Raw genomic sequence first — 17,911 nt, 5'->3', positions numbered from 1 at the left:
TCGGGGACTGAGTTTTGATACATACCCTCGTGTGATTGATTTAATATGGGAGTGTTTTAGCCTCAAATACACCTTCTCTCCCACTGCAAACTCTCGATCACTCCTCTTCCGATCAGCTACTTGCTTCATTCGGTTTTGGGTGGACGCCAACTCTTGTTTCAATTGCTGTAGTACCTCTCTCCTCTGTTGTAAGTACTCCTCAACTGCAGCTGTAGAGGTATGATTCCCTAAGGCCGGTAGGAGAGGTGGCTTATACCCAAAGAGAGCCTCAAACGGTGACATTTTTAGGGAGGAGTGGTGGCTTGAATTATACCACCACTGGGCTAGAGTCAGCCACCTATGCCAGGCCTTGGGTTGTAGGATACATACACACCTCAAATATGTTTCCAAACTCTGATTCACCCTCTCGGTTTGCCAATTCGATTGAGGGTGGTAAGCAGTGGACATATTCAACTTAATCCCCAGTGCCTTCATGAGTTCTTGCCATAATAGGCTTGTAAAAATCTTGTCATGGTCAAAGATTATCGTCTTAGGGATCCCATGTATTGCTATCACTTGATCCAAAAAAACCCGGGCCACTTCTTTTGCTATGTAAGGATGGGCCAACCCTATAAAGTGGGCAAACTTGGTTAACCAGTCTACTACTACCAAAATGCTGTCATTTCCTTCAGATTTTGGTAACCCTTCGATAAAATCCATTGAGACACTCGACCAAGCCTGTTCGGGTATTGGCAGAGGCTACAATAGTCCTGGGTACGCGGTATTTTCATACTTGCATCTCTTGCAAATGTCACAAGCTAACACAAACTCCTTTACTTCTGTCCTTAACCTTGGCTAATGGAATAGTTGTTTTACCCGAAGATATGTATTTTGAATTCCAGAATATCCCCCCAATGGAGATTCATGTAGGGCTTGCAAAATTTTTCTCTTGAGGTTGACACAATCACCTATCACAATTCGACCTTCATATCTTAGCAAACCATCCACCAATGTATACCCTTCCAACTCCTCCGATCCCACAACCATTCTTTCCAGCACTTCCTTCACTTTTTCATTACCTTCATAGTTGTGTATTACCTCCAGACACCAATCTGGAATTACAGCAGTCATGGCTGCATTACGGCCTTCTTCATGACATCTTGATAGGGCATCTGCTACCCTGTTTTCCTTGCCCTTCTGGTACTGGATTGAGTAGTCCAAACCCATTAGCTTGGCCATTCCCTTTTTCTGCAGCTGGGTTTGAAGTTTCTGTTGCAGTAGAAACTTCAAACTTTCATGATCGGTTTTGATCACAAACCTACCTCCTTCTAAGTAATGTCTCTATCTATCCACTGCCATTAACACAGCTATGAATTCCTTCTCATATATGCTGAGCCCTTGATGTTTAGGGCTCAAGGCTTGGCTTAGGAAAGCCAACGGCCTTACATTTTGCACCAATACTGCAGCAATACCAGTCCCACTTGCATCCGTTTCCAGCACAAAAGGTTTAGTGAAATCTGGCAGTCCTAGTATCGGTACCTTACTCATGGCTTCTTTCAGCTTCTCAAAGGCTTCCTCTGCCGTAATACCTCAGCTGAATCCTCCTTTCTTAAGCAACTCGATTAGAGGTTTGCTGATGGCTCCATAGTTCTACACAAACCGGCGGTAATAACCGGTTAACCCTAGAAATCCTCTTAGGGACCTCACCGAGGTCGGTCTTGGCCAAGATATTATAGCTTCCACCTTTTTTGGGTCAGTGCTCACTCCTTCCTTTGAAATAATGTGCCCCAAATACTCTACCTGTCCTTGTCCAAACGCACACTTAGATTTCTTAATAAAGAGCTGGTTAAATCTAAGGACATCAAGGGTGGTTTTAAGGTGAGTCAAGTGTTGATCAAAGGTAGGGCTATAGACAAGTATGTCATCAAAGAATACAAGTATAAATTTTCGAAGATAGGGTTCAAAAATTCTGTTCATGAGGGATTGGAAAGTGGCTAGGGCATTGGTGAGCCCAACACCAAGAATTCAAAGTGCCCATGGTGTGTCCTAAAAGCCGTTTTGTAGATATCTTTGGGTTTCATCCTAATTTGATGATAACCTGAATGCAAATCCAACTTAGAGAAGTATCGAGCATGGTGAAAATCATCCAAAAGGTCCTCCACCAAGGGTATAGGAAACTTATCTTTGATGGTTATGGCATTAAGTTGGCGATAGTCCACGCAAAATCACCATGACCCATCTTTCTTTTTAACTAGTAGGACTGGAGAAGCAAAAGGACTTCGGCTAGGTCGAATGATTGATTGTTGAATCATTTCTCTAACCATCTTTTCAATCTCATTCTTTTGGATTGGGGGATAACAATAGGACCTACTGTTAACCGGTTCTACATTGGGTTTTAAATGGATTGAATGGTCAAACAGTCTGGCTGGGGGCAGGGATTTAGGCTCAACGAAGAGATCCTCATAATCAACCAGCAGTTCATTACTGATTTCTAAGTAGTGTACCTAGTCTGGACCTCCCTGGGGTGTACTGACAGTAAGGTCAAACTCCCCCTGCATCATTTGATCCTCCACTCCTTCCTCAATGCCTACCATTGAAAAGAAATGTGCCAACTGGTTCCATCTTCCTTTGAATACCTTCTGTAGCCTTTTCCCAGAGATCATCTAGCAGGATTCGGTCTCCTTGTTACGCGATAATGTCATCCTCCTCCCTTCCTTCTCAAAGGATACCTCCATTTTGTTGAAATCAAAGCTGATGGGGCTTACCCCCTTCATCCCTCCAAGAACCACATCACAACCTCCCAATTGTAGCAATCTCAAATCTGCCTTGAATTTTTCTCCCTGCATCTTCCAATAGAAACCATTGCAGGATGACTTGCTCAGCACCTTTTGGCCATTGGCCACCGTAACACTCAAGGGAGGTGTTCCCGAGAGTGGACACTTCATCCACCTAGCCGTGCTTTCATCGAGAAAGCTGTGGATACTCCCACTATCGATTAAGATCATGAGATTGTCTTCCTTGGCTTGTCCTTTCACCTTAATGAATTTGTTGTTAGCTACTCCCTTTAAGGCATGAATGGAAATCTCACCATTGTCTTCTTTTTCCATGATCTCACAATCATCTTCCTCTATTGCTCCTACTTCCTTTTCTTCATTCCCTTCTAATAGAAGAATCTGCCTTCTGCACTGGTGCCCAATGTGGTACTTATCCCCGCAGCGGAAGCAAAGGCCAGCTAACCTCCTTTGCTCCCTCAATTGATCCCCAAACGGTATTGAGCCCAAGCCCATTCCACCCCTACTCCCACTATTAACCTTCGTTGGTTCTCTGCCATACCCCTTACCTCCCATAGTAGAGGCTCCAGTCACCATTCCCCTTGTTTGTTGCTTCTGTTTCTTGAGTAAAGCCTCCACCACCAGCTCTTGTAGACGAGCACTCTCCGCTGCTTGTTCTACAGTTCGAGGTCTCAACACCTTAACCATCGATCTAAGCTCCTCATTAAGCCCGCTTAAATAACTAGACACGAAGTAGGTTTCTGATAGATGTGGGTTGTGCTGGATCATGAGTGACCTCAACTCCTCAAAGCGCACTTGATAGGATTCCACACTCCTGGTCTGTTTAAGTTTGTTAAACTCTTCTATGATATCCACCATGCTCCTTTTCCCAAACCTTTCACACAACTTCTCCGAGAATTCTGCCCAAGTACAATCCCTTCTCTGCCTTATGCACCCTTGATACCAAGCATCAACCACCTCATTGAAGTAAGCTGATGCCAATGACACCCTATGTTCTTCAAGAATGTTATACCAATCAAACATTCTCTCACATTTTCATAGCCACCATCGGGGATTCACTCCCTTGAATGTGGGAATGTCTACCCGAGGCATGGGAAATCCTGGTTGGTGGATATTACTCGGACCATTCCTTCCCTCGTGGAGTAATCCTTCCAACTCGTCCTCGGGTTCACCCTCTATCCCCACAGCATCTTGTCCACCAACTCCTCGATTCCCTTGAAGAATTGGTTATGTTCTCTCCCTAGGAGGAAATTCGGGAGATATACTTACTTGATTCTGGCGTCCAATCATTAACATAAATTGCTGCATTTGAGCAGCCAGATCCTCTCGCACCCGCATTACGGAGCCTTCAAGTCTTCGCTCCAGTCCTTCCATGGAACTCTCTACCTTCCGATCCATTGCCACAATTGCTTCATGACTCCGATTAGCTCCTAACTCCAATTGTTCTATCCGGTTATGAGTGTCGGCCAGAGCCGAGCTGAACTATTGCACTTGCGACTCCAAGTCCTTCATTCGAGTTCCCTCCACCATTGTCATAATCCTAGCTCGGCTGAGGGAGGTGGCTGTGATACTAAATTGTCACGGCTGGTCCGTGACAGTGGTCGGCCTTCTAATTCAATCAGAGTTAGAAGGCTTAAGAGCAGCATAAGAACAGAGAGATAAAAGGGGGATGAAGATGTTATAGAGGGGGGGGGGGGGGGAGAGAAAAGAGAGAGAGTTTGTGAAAGAGAGAGATTCTGAATTCAATTCATTGATACCTGTCCAAGATAGCCTTAGAGAGAATATATACTTAGTCGTGGGAGGGTAGGTCCGCTGTAGCAGATCCTACTCATTCGGTTGCAACCAACTTTTTTCTCTTTTCCTAGCCACTACACGTGGGGCCTAGGGGCTAACTAATTCCCAACAGAAAATGACAACAAGAAGCTTACAATTACAGCAGAAAAAGAAATAATCAAAAGTTACAGCAATAAGGAAATTAAGGATAGGTAAATGGAATTCCTCTCATGACATAGAAGCAAATAAACAGATGCAAAGGGTTGTCAAGGACCTCCAGCATGAACCTTCCTCCCAACCCGACTTTCAAATGGTGAACAACCAGCTCATTTATAAAGGGCGGTTATTCTTACCAAAGGGTTCTTCTCTCATTCCTCTACTACTTCATGATGGCCACGATGGGAGTGTGGGCGGGCACTCGAGATTTTTGAAAACCTATAAAAGGATTGCAGCTAATGTCTATTGGCCTGGAATGAAACGAGACGTCCACCGGTATGTGAGTAATTGTGATGTTTGTTAGCAAAACTAATACTTGGCCCTAACACCGGGAGGACTTTTACAGCCCCTTCCTATCCCAAGTCAAATTTGGGACGACATTGCCATGGATTTCATCGAAGGCTTACCAAGGTCAAGCAATATGGACTCAATCTTGGAGGTGGTGAACAGACTCAGTAAGCATGGACATTTTATTGGGCTGAAACATCCATTTACAACAAGAGGGGTGGCAGGGATTTTTATCAAAGAAGTTGTGAGGCTTCACGACATGCCTCGCTCAATTGTCTCAAATAGAGACAAGATCTTCATGAACAGATTTTGGGAGGAATTGTTTCGCATTCGTGGCACAAAACTCAACCGTGGCACTGCATATCACCCGCAAATAGATGGCCAAACAGAGGTTCTTAATAGAACCCTGGAAACATACCTACGTTGTTTTGCTTCCTCCAAACCTAAAGCATGGTACATGTGGCTACCATGGGTTGAATTGTGGTACAACATTTCATACCACATGGCTTCGAGACTAACTCCATTCCAAACAGTGTATGGGCAGGAACCACTAGCGTTATTGAGGTTTGAAAAGGGATCTACTCCCGTTTCTGCAGTTGAACAGCAGCTAATGGAAATGGATCAAATTCTGGAAGAACTTAAAGCCTAGTTGTTGAGGGCACAAGTTGCTATGAAGAAGGGGGTAGACAAGAAAAGAAGGGATGTGAAGTTTGAGGTTGGGGACTTAGTCCATCTAAAGCTAAGGCCTTATCGCCAAAAGACATTGGCTACTCGTTCGAACGAGAAATTGGCTCCTAGATTCTATGGACCATTTGCAGTTGAAGAGAAAATTGGGCCCATAGCCTACAAATTAACGTTGCCGTCACATTGCAAAATTCACCCCGTCTTCCATGTGTCACAGCTATGTGAGGCAAAAGGGGCGTTGAAGGTCAGTGTAAACGTTCCCGGTTAGTTGAGTGCAGACTTGGAGATGTTGGTTGAACCGAAGGCTGTGCTGGGAGTTCAGTTGGGAACGGGTTATAACCTGCGTGATTTGGATGTTCTAATCCAATGGAGAGGTTTACCCCCATTGGATGTGACTTGGGAACCCTACAACAATATTCAACAACAATTTCCCTCATTTCACCTTGAGGACAAGGTGAAAGTTGGGGAGGGGAGTGATGATAAGCCTCTGGTGCAGTGGACCTACTAGAGACCCTTCAAGAACCATGGGCAGAATAGTAACATAGTTGAGCTTACATAACAGTCAGCACATGCACCAAGAGTAGAATAGAAAAAAGAGCTAGCACCAAGGGTAGAATAGAAATATAGCTGGCTTGTGTAACAACCAGCATGTGCGTAACAACCTAAAAATAGGAGGAAAAAGAGAGAGAGAGGTAGGCAGAAATTGAGTGGAAATTCAGGAGAGTCTGGGCCTCTCGAATGCCCATTTTCTTTCGTTCATTTCATTATTGGTAGTTTGAGATTTGATACTCCAGCAGTGTTTCTTCTTTACATTTCCGTAATTCAATCAAATTTTTTCGGTGAACCCATCAGTATACTAGTTTGTTACAAGTTAAATATTGCAAAAGATGTATACCGGTGAAGGAACAAAGTGAGTTGCAAGTCCACATGCAAGCATTTCAGCACCATCCAACCTGGAACCTGTGAGACCTACATATTCACCTGCGGAAAGGACATGGAAGATAGCACTTGAGCATAAATGATATCAAACTATCCGCATGTCAAAGTGATGTAATCTGTAAGAGGCTTAAGACAGAAATTTTAGGAAGACACGCTGGAAATTGGAGCAGAACATTCTTAGAAGGGAAGATGGTTAATTATCATTTATGTTCACTTTTTTTCCTTTTTTTCCCCCTTTATATAATTGATTTATTATTGTTGCTATTGATTAACCATTTTTTGGGAAGAAAAAAAAATCATTCTTCATGAATTAGATAATATCTCAATAGAAGCACAGAAATGCATGCAACAACAACAACAACAATAACATATCCAGCCTTTATCCCACTATGTGGGGTCGGCTACATGAATTCTAGACTTCCATGTATTTCTGTCTTTTGTCATATCCTCGTTTAGATCCATATATTTCATATCAAATTTTAATGTCTCTTCCAAAGTCTTCTTGGGTCTACCTCTACCTCTTTTTGTAACTAATTGTTCCATTTCATCAACTCTCCTCACAGGAGCATCTCTTAGTCTCCTTCTCACATGACCAAACCATCTTAGTCTAGTCTCTCTCATCTTCTCCTCGATTGGCACTACTTCGACCTTATTACGAATAACTTCATTTCTAATTTTATCCTTTCTTGTATGTCCGCACATCCATCTTAACATCCTCATCTCCGCTACACTCGTCTTTTGCTCATGCTGGTATTTGACTGCCCAACATTCTGAGCCATACAGCAAGACTGGTCTTATAGCTGTCCTATAAAATTTTCCTTTCAATTTTAATGGGATTTTACCATCACATAACACCCCCGATGCATTTCTCCATTTTAGCCAACCTGCCTTAATTCTATGTGCGACATCCTCGTGGATTTCTCCATCTTTTTGAATCACTGATCCCAAATATCGAAAATGGTCTTTTCTTTGTAAGATTTGGTCTTCTAATTTTATTATAACATCATCCACTCTTGCATTTTTACTAAATTTGCATTCCATATATTCTGTTTTCTTTCTACTTAATTTAAATCCCTTATATTCTAAATTGTTTCTCCACAACTCAAGCTTAGTGTTCACTCCTTCTTTTGTTTCATCCACCAACACTATGTCGTCTGCAAATAGCATACACCATGACACATCTGTCTGAATATCTTTAGTGAGTTCATCCATTACTAGGGCAAATAAGTATGGGCTTAATGTAGAACCTTGATGCAGTCTTATTGTAGTTGTAAATGGTTCAGTATTCCCTCCGCATCTTCTGACCCTTGTCTCTACACCATGATACACGTCCTTAAGGGCTTGTATATAGGCTATTTTGACTCCTTTCTTCTCTAAAACCCTCCATAATACTTCTCTAGGGACCCTATCATAGGCCTTTTCTAGATCTATAAATACCATATGTAGGTCCTTTTGATGATCTCGATACCTTTCCATTAGACGCCTCAGTAAATATATAGCTTCCATTGTTGACCTACCAAGCATGAAACTAAACTGATTTTCTGACACCTTTGTTTCCTTTCTGAGCCTCTGCTCTATTACTCTCTCCCAGAGTTTCATGGTATGACTCATTAACTTAATTCCTCTATAATTTTCACAGTTTTGAACATCTCCTTTGTTCTTATATATAGGAACTAAAGTACTCTTCCTCCACTCATCTGGCATCTTTTTTGATTTAAGGATGGCGTTAAATAGTTGCGTTAGCTAGGAGATGCCCTTTTCTCTCATGCATTTCCATGCTTCTATTGGTATATTATCTGGTCCCACTGCCTTATGATTTTTCATCTTTTTTAATGCTTGCCTTATTTCATTTGAACTTATGCGTCGATAGAATGTGTAGCTCACATTCCCTTCGGAGTTACTAAGATGTCCCAACCTAACTCTTGTGTCACCACCATTATTGAATAATTTTGTGAAATACTCCTTCCATCTCTCCTTAATCGCTCCCTCATTTACTAAAACATTTTGATTGTCATCTTTTATGCATTTCACTTGATTTAAATCCCGTGTTTTTCTTTCTCTTGCTTTAGCTAATTTATATATATATATCCATTTTTCCATCTTTTGTATCAAGTCGTTTATATAGATTCTCATATGCTTTTGACCTTGTTTCACTAACAGCTCTTTTTGCTGCCTTTTTTGCTTCTTTATAATTTTTTTGATTTTCTTCATTGTTGCATTGATATACCGCCTTATAGCAAGTTTTCTTATTTTTAATTTTCAATTGTACCTCTTCATTCCACCACCAAGACTCCTTAAGGTTAGGGGCTCTACCATTTGTCTCTCCAAGGACTACCTTTGTCGTGCTTCTCAGAGCATTAGCCATTTCTTTCCACATTTGGTTTGTCTGTCTTTCTCCATTCCATTCCCTTCTACCCCTTAATTTTTCTTTGAAGATTAGTTGTTTCTCCCCTTTTAAATTCCACCATCTGATTCTTGGATTTTGTTTTATATGATTTTTTCTCTTCCAATTTCTTACTTGGACGTCAAATACTAGAAGTCTATGTTGAGTAGTCAAACACTCTCCCGGTATCACCTTACAATCCCTACAACATAACTGATCCTCTTGTCTCATGAGGAAGTAATCTATTTGGGTGCTTGAGGTGATATTTTTATATGTGATTAAGTGTTCGTCCCGTTTTTTAAGAGCATTTTATTGCCTATTTACAAGAATAAAGGTGATGTTCAAAGTTGTGAAAATTATAGCAAATAAGCTAATACAACTCAAACAACTATTTAAACCTCATGCCCACAGCAACTATTGACAAATACAACTCAAACAACTATTTTAACATGTATAGAAAGACATTCTAGATAATCCACGGAACAGCAGGCATTACCAAAGAATCCAGGGAGTCTTGATAAGAAATAAGAGGCACCGACATCTGGAAAGAGTCCCAAAGCTGTTTCTGGCATGGCAAAAACCTGAAAAAAATGAAAGAATAAAAGGATATGCTGGCCAAAGAAATAAATGCAATAACTAACAATGTAGATAACTGACAGGAAAAACTGATCACATGATATGAGTAGGCTATTTACATGTAGCAAGGAGCTTACATTGGACCATCTTCAGAAATTCTCAAAACTCTAAATCCCACTAGTTAAACCTCATGCCCACAGCAAGATCATAATTTTAATAAATAAAATATGATAAAGCTAATAAAAGATATTTCATTGTGTATTTCATTAAGAAACTTAATGAAGTTAGGCAGATACTGATAGAGTTCTAACCATCAATTTGCGACCATTGGAGTCTGTTATCTACCCTAACCATCAACCTTTAAGATAACTTCATTAATAATTCGAAGGTGAATGGTAGACATGGTTGATGGGTTCTTAATCACCCATTCAGGTCCTGAAAGCTTACTTATTGATGCATTAAGTGTAGTCATCATATACAAAGTATGAGTGTTGATGTGATAGGCTATGATAGAATATAATTTATCGAGTGATTAAGGACACTAATAATTAAAGCTGTATTTCTTTTATGCTTCAAGATGATTACTTATTTAGGACATCTCAGTTCTTTCCTTTTATTTTCTTTCCTAGTTAAATTAATCTTACTCTTAGTAACAAGTTGTGCAGAAGAATGTCATTGAGTGCTTATAAAATAGAGAATTGCTCCCCATTTCTCTTCATCTGTATCAAACAAATAGCATATAAGTTCACATCCCTTCTAGGTCTTATAAATAAGAACCCCTCCAGTTTCAGTCTATTGAATTCTTCATAAATCACAATGATTCTGGTGAAAACAAATTGAATAACATACTAAAGAATTGAATGCCAAAGATGAAATGACTACACTAATATGTAACTGTTTATATATAATATATACCTAGGGAGTACCAACATCCAAAGGGATTGCATGGGCAACTATATGCACTTTAATCAATGCTTACTCCAAATTATTGTATTAAAGTATGAAAAAATGACAGATGATCCTAATCTTTCAACCCGAAAAAAAGTGCTATCTGAACCCAACAGAAGTATTCCATTAACTCCTTCCAGATAGTCCACCACAACACATAAAAAGCCAGAAGCTAGATTTTCTAAATCTCAACAATATGGTAAAATCAAAACCAAATAAGTCAAAATGATCTAAAATGGTCAGGGGAAGTAGAAATTTGAACTTCAGAATGTTTTCCGTAGGGGTATTAGAAGAAAGATGAATACCGAATTCTCTGTTGCAACTCGAAATCTACCATGCATTGAAGCTCCTGCTCCACCTCCCATTACAATTCCATTAAGAATTGAAACCTTGAAATATGTCAAGATGACAATAATATTGCATAAGCCTCAAACTGAAAACTGAAAATTGAAACTTTCTGGTAAACAAACCCTTAAATGCAAGAAGTTGCAAACAAATAGACCACCTGAGGTTTACTGTATGTGGCCATCACATAGTTCAAGATAAACTCTTTGCAGAAAAATTGTGCGCCTAACTTGAAATTTCCTGATGCAGAGAGACAATCAACAAAGCAGCATCAGCAACCATCATATTCCCCTTTAAAAATTGGCTATTCTATGTTTATAGAATCCTCCTAAGGTAAATGGCTTTCTTAAAACTCAATAAATGAAGAAATATAATTGATTAAAGTGTTTAATAAAAAGACCCCCCATTTCATGAAATCTTTCCATATGAAGATGGTGTCAGAACTTTATCTCATCATTCCTTCGCTAGAGGATTGCAGCAGGGAATCCGGTGTAAGATTTTGCATCATTGTGTCATGTACCTAGGGCTAAGAGGGGTTGCACTGTGGTTGTTAGGGCAGTGGGGGGGGGGGGGGGGGGGGTTGTTGTACCTTGGTAGTTATAACAAATTGTTCTAGAAGATTGCCAGGTCATTGTACGCAAGAAAGCAGTTAGTTATACTGTTGTGATCAGTATATAAGGCCTGATCCAGCCTTTTCCAAGGCATCGAATATCAATAGAAAATTCCAGATTCTCTCTCTCTCTCTCTCTCTCTCTCGTTGTGACCCCAAGGGTAGATTAGGCATAGGATATTACATGTATTAGTTAGTGGTTATACCTTACTGTTTTGTTGGTTTGTACCTTTACCTAGAAAGCCTATAAATAGGCTGTAACATAGAGAATTAGACATATTGATGAATGATAATTGACACTGTTTCCCTCTCAAATTCTCTCCCCCCCTCTATTTCTTTTGAACTCTCCCCCTTTCTTCTAGGTCCTCCCTCATTTCTATATGTTTCCTCCTCCATTTTTGTCCTAATTCTCCCTTGGATTCTTCCAATTTCCCATTCAAACCCTAAGAAAACCCTAGGTTGTGACATTTGGTATCGAAGTCAATCGATTCTCAGTTGTGAGCAAAGAAATTTCCGATTAACATTCAAGCGATTTTCGACACTATTACTTTATGATGCGATGAATTTCAAGTCGACTTGAAGGTAGAAGAGACATATTGAAACCAAGCAAGCAATTCTTAGGAAGAAGAGCTAGGCAATCCAACCCAACGATCTCAACAACAAGCAAAGCTAGGCAATCTTCGAGCAATTCACGAATCAAAATTGAAGGCAAAGCAAAGGAATGCAATTCTCAGCTTGAATTTGAAGGCAAATCAGAGCCAACAGTTATCGGCAATTGCAGGGTGGCTTGGGCGATACCTACAGGTTAAATTTCAATGGTGATTCCTAGTGATTTAGAGCAGCAAAGCTAGTCGACTATTGGCTGATTGATTTCCGACGCTTTTCTATTATTAATTTCCAACGGTGATTTTCGACTATGATTCGAAGGCGATACCTACAGACAAACCATAATCGATCAATTGGCGGATTAGGTTTATTGAACCGGAAGCAGTGATTTGAGGTGGATTTCATCTCTATAGATTTAGGCGGATTTGAGAACTAGCACATTTGCTAATAGGTGATCCCTTGCAGTGATCGAAAACAATAATTTGAAGTAGACAAACTGTGGAAATGGCATCGACTAGAGGAACTGAGAGAACTTGGGAAAGTATTGCGTAGTTGTGGGAGAAAAGTTTCACTAACTTCAAGCAAAAGCTGGACTGAATGGATGAATTTGCTGATTCGGCTCGCTAGGATATATTGGGTCAGTATTTCAACTGAAACAGAGGTTAATTGGACTGAGTTTGTGGAGGGAAGTGACCGGTCTAGAGAGAAGTCAATGACTAATGCGGTTGACAAATTTCATAAACTAAAACAGGTCGGATCAGTGATATTAAGACCAGTTTGAAGAATTAAGGTAGTTGACTTCGCAACCTGCCTTAACAGAGTGGTACTTCATTTCTAATTTCATCAATGGCCTTAAAGATGAACTACGGTCAACTATCAAGATGATGCAGTCTACCACTATTAAGCAGGTTGCCGAGAAAACAAGGTTATAGGAGCTTGCTTTAGAAGCGATATACAGAAAGCATGGGTTCAATAAGTAGCCAACAGATTGTCAGTACTTCTAAGGCTACCAATCAAGTAGTTCAGGAAGCTGATGAAGTAGCATTGGAAGAGGAGGATTGCGATGAATATAGCTTTCATGTAGTTGATGAGAGATATGAGGTCCTAAGAATAGGAATGGAAGCTGCAAGGAATGAGGAAAAACTTGAGTTGGATTAGGCAATTCAGGATGACAAGAAAGGATTGGTAATTGCCGAAGAAGTTATTGAGGTTCCGTTGGAGGAAAAATCTACTAAAAGCGAGCCTTTGGTGTACACCAGCAATCAGGAAGTAAAAGATGTTGTCGGGAACAAAACTCTTGTTGTCTTGATTAGTCATATTCCAGTTGGAGAACTATAGCATCAAATCGAGTTTTGGCCTACAAAGAAATTTGAATTCCTTTTTATGATTGGAAATGATATGGTTTAAGGAATGACAAGTCAATTGAAACTATTTTCAACTGCAATAGGTAATAGGTGGATGGTTGGACTTGGTGTTGCAACAAATCATAGTACTGTTATTGTTGGGGAAAAAGAAAAGGAAAAGCAAAAAGAAAAGGAAAGAAAAAAGAACAAGAAAAGGTGAAGAATAAACCAAATAGTGAAGACATGAATTGGTGAAAGAAATCATGAGGAGATATGTGCATGGTGGCTATTGATTTGGAGAAAAAAAAATTACAAGGATAAAGCTATTTTGGATTTTATCATGGCGTATAAACTCAACATGGCCAATACTACATTTAAGAAACAGGAAGAACACTTGATCACATATAAAATGGCTTATCAACAGCCCAAATAAACTACTTTCTTATGAAACAAGAGGGTTGCTTATGTTGTAAGGATTGTAAAGTTATATTGGAAGAATGTACAACCATTTAACATAGACAAATGGTCCTTGAAGCCATAAAATAAATAAAGAAAAAAATCATACAAAACGAAGCCCAAGAATTAGATAGTGGAATCTAAAATGTAAAAAAAAAAAAAAAAAAAGTTGTGTTCAAGGAAGAAGTACATGGCATAAGATGTTAAAGATTGTCTAGAATTAGTGATAGGTTAATATACAGATTTGTATGCGGTTATGGGATTAGTTGATAGGTGGGTGGCTCTCTTGTAATATTAGTTATTAGTGGGCAAAACTAGAAATATTATAACCGACCCTAGGAAATATCACCCTATTTTCTATAAATAGGGCAGGGGAGGCTGAGGGACAATACTGCATGTTCTCTTCTGATCTCGCGAGAGCCTAGAGAGTGAGAAAGTTGTAGTCTTGTACACTTTTGGGAAGGCTTGTATCGTGAGAGAGAGAAGAGGAAAGTCTTGTACTATTTTCATCAATAAAGAAGGCTGCTCGGTGGTGGTTTCAAGGTTGGATGTAGTGCCATTCACATGGCATGAACCAGGATAAAATTGTCTTCTTATATGGTTTGAATGTTTCATTTCCTGTTATGTTCTTTTGATTAATTTATGTTCTTTATTATATGTTTGCTTTGTGGTTTATTGGCCGGTGAGTTATTGAGAGAGTGATCGGAAGGTGTTTGATTGATTTCTTGAGAGGAATAAAGGCTGTCAGTGCTCCCAATTATAACATAAGAGATCCAACTGTAGAACAAGAAGCCAACCAAATGTGGATTAAAATGGCTACTAACATTTAAAATAAGAGAAAAATGGTTCAAGGAGTGTTAAAAGTTAAAAGTCTCAATCCATAAAACGTCTTAGTGGTGGAATGAAAAGCTACAAGAAAAATAAAAACTAAAAGATCTTGCCAAATATTTTACATACATGTAGTAATGAAGCAAATTTAAAGAGGTAGTTTGGCTAAAAAAAGAAATAGAAAAGCAATTAGTGAAGAAAAGTCAAAAGCTTATGAAAATTTATACCAATGACTTGAGAGAAAGATGGGGAAAGAAATATATATAAGCTAGCTAAGGAAAAAGAGAAAAACAAGGGATTTGAACCACCAAGTGAAATACATAAAAGACAAAAACCCAAAAGTATTAGTAAATGAGTGAGTGATCAAGGAGAGATGGAATGAGTATTTCTCGAAGTTATTTAATGAAGATAGAGAAAGAAGTATTACATTGGGGCATTTCAGTAACTCTAAATAAGATAGGAATTTACATGTTTTATAGACATTTATGTCCAAATGAACCAAAACAAACATTGAAAAAGATGAATGGCAAAACAGTTGAACTAGATAATACCCCGATAGAAGCATGAAATGCATGGGAAGAGGCCATTCTTTGGTCAAGAAAAGGAAAAATACTTGAGTACCTATCTACAAAAAAAAAAGACATTCAAAGTTGAGCAAATTGTAGAGGAATCAAGCTAACGAGCCACAATATGAAACTTTGGGAGAGAGTGATTGAGAAAGGTTAAGAAAAGAAATCAAAGCATCCGAAAACAAATTTGGTTTTACAGCTAGTTAAGACAAAATGGAAGTGGTATACTTGTTGAGGTGCTTAATAGAAAGAAATAGAGATAAACAAATTACATATTGTGTTTTATGATTTAGAAAACACTTATGACAAAGTCCCTAAAGAAGCCTTATGGAAGGTCTTAAAGAAGAAAAGATCCGAACTTCTTATATGCAGGTTATTAAAGACATGAATCATTGAGCAAAAACACGTGCCAGAACATATGAAAGAGATACTGATTTTTTTTCAATTACAATTGTTAGTGTTCTAAAAGGTGGCCTAGGCAGCCCCTGGCTGCTGAGATTTCATGCCAATCGACATCCTAGGTGCCGAGCCCTCCGCAGCTCAACCTTGATGCTTTCTCCTCTTTGGATTTCATCATCGTCCCTAAAGGTGTGAAATCCGGCGTTTGTAAGAGCCGTGTAGAGATGGTCAACGAAGGTCCAGCGAGTGTCCTCGCCTCTAAAGCTCAAGAACACATGATAGTTGTCGCTACTCCGAGAAGCGGAAGAGGAGGCGGGCTCTTTGCCTCTTGTAGTAGTAGTCATTGAACAGAGGGAGCAGAGAAGAATGGATCTGTTGGAGAAATTTAGGGGAGAGAAATTTCTGAAATAGACGGAACTTGTCTGGGAAGACGAAAGAAATTTAGGGGGAGAGAGAAAGCGACCAAAGCAAAGCAAAACATTGGTCAAAAAGCACATATTGAATGGACAACTGCTAGGAAACTTGGGCAAAATTTCTTGGGAAAGAAGTTAGGAAAAGTACTACACCATGGGCAGAATTATTGTTAATACAATAATTTGATTTGTCTGTGACTTACTATTACATGAAAGCATAAAATAATGCAGTGTTCTAAAAATCGGCCTAGGCGGCCACCTAGGCTCCAGCGAGGCGCTAGGCGGCTGCTGGCCGCTCCGAATTTGGCCTAGTTAGCCCCCTAGGCGCCGGCTTTATTAATCGGCCGCCGCTGGCACCTAGGCAGCCCAGGCGGCTCCTAGCCGCTTGGGACACGCCTAATTTTTTACTTACCTCTTAGCCGTCTCCCTCTTCTCTAGCCCAAGGCCGCCGCTGACTGAACGTCGCCGCCTTAACACCATCGATACCTCATCGCTACCTCCAGCTCCATCGCGACCTCCTCTACGCCATCGCCGTCGTCAAGCTCCATCCTTGCCGACACGTCTTCGCTGACTCAAGCTCCATCTCCGCTACTCTTTCTTCGCCCTAGCCATCCTCACCCGCTGGCAGCTCATGAGCTCAAGCAGGAGGGCCACCAGGTGGTCTTCGAGCGCTACAACAGGATCGGCCGCATCTGGGTCTACGACCACCAAGTTGCCCTAGCCATCCCTGTTTATATATATATATATATAAATAAATAATATATTTATAAATCTGTTTATATAAACATATATATAAATTTCTGATTTATATATATAAGTTTTATTTATCTTTTTAACTTTGATTTATTTAAAAATAACATAAAATTACATTAAAAATTTTTAAAAAAGGAAAAAATAGCAGTTTGCCTAGTCCCCGCCTAGGCGTCCTAGGCGCTAGGCCTTAGTCTGGCACTCGACTAGCGCCTAGCGCCTTTTAGAACACTAAAATAATGCGAGGAAGCTACAAATGTTAGAAAATAAAGCAGGTTTATGTTGCATCATTGCTAAAAACAATAGATTTCCTAGGCTCCGCCTAGGCCCTACCTAGACGTCGTAGGCGCTAAAACCCAGTCTGGCACCCGACTAGCTCCTAATGCGTTTTAGAACACTGACAATTGGATTACATCAAAAATGTATTAAGCATATCTTTGTCCCCAATAAATAATAATAGATGAACTCACAAAACATATTCAAGCAAAGGTCCCTTGGTGTATGCTTGCAAATGACATTGTATGGGTGGATAAGACAAAACAAAACAAAAAAAGCATGAATACTAAGATCAAGATATAGAGTCACACTTCAGAATTAGAAGCTTAATGGCTCATATTAAATATAAGAGATGTAAGACACGATTAAGATGGTTTAATAAAAGAGGTAGGGGAAGATCAAGAAAAACTTCGAATAAGGCCAGCTTAAGGTATAGGCCACTAAAGGGGGGGGGGGGAGGGGGAATGGCACACCAGGAGAAGGACGAGAGATGCCAGAGAAGATGTTGGAGGGAGCAGATGTAGGAGAGTGAGCGAGAAGTCGGAGGAAGAAGACCGCGGACGCCGATGGAAGGAGAAGGCAGACAGAAGGAGATGCTAACAGAAGGAAACGGTGGACGCTGACGGGAGCCAGGAGACTATGAGACACGGTCATCGGAGAGAAGAAGGAGAAGCTAGTCAGGCGGTGATGACGTTGCTCAGTGCTCACGCAGGACAACAAGAGAGAGAGAGAGAGAGA

At 40.1% G+C, this 17,911-nt stretch overlaps 1 protein-coding gene across 4 annotated transcripts in view; it reads right to left on the bottom strand.

The window, feature by feature from the left end:
- The window catches only part of LOC127801443 (3-hydroxyisobutyryl-CoA hydrolase 1), a 45,778-nt gene that overhangs the window by 11,308 nt on the left and 16,559 nt on the right, over nucleotides 1-17,911 (bottom strand). For all 4 annotated transcript variants that reach the window (XR_008023060.1, XM_052336615.1, XM_052336613.1 and 1 more), the window contains 4 exons: nucleotides 11,084-11,163; nucleotides 10,884-10,967; nucleotides 9,551-9,635; nucleotides 6,628-6,713 (listed from right to left, as the gene is read on the bottom strand). Coding sequence is in view for 3 of the 4 variants with exons in the window: in XM_052336613.1 (XP_052192573.1) it covers nucleotides 6,628-6,713; nucleotides 9,551-9,635; nucleotides 10,884-10,967; nucleotides 11,084-11,163 (335 nt within the window). In the remaining variant the exon portion in view is untranslated. The remainder of the gene's footprint in view (nucleotides 1-6,627; nucleotides 6,714-9,550; nucleotides 9,636-10,883; nucleotides 10,968-11,083; nucleotides 11,164-17,911) is intronic.

Source organism: Diospyros lotus, chromosome 5, assembly GCF_014633365.1.
Source record: "Diospyros lotus cultivar Yz01 chromosome 5, ASM1463336v1, whole genome shotgun sequence".
In the NCBI taxonomy this organism is placed as follows: Eukaryota; Viridiplantae; Streptophyta; class Magnoliopsida; order Ericales; family Ebenaceae; genus Diospyros; species Diospyros lotus.
Note: the sequence above shows the minus strand (reverse complement) of the source record. Positions and strands in the feature narration are given on the sequence as shown.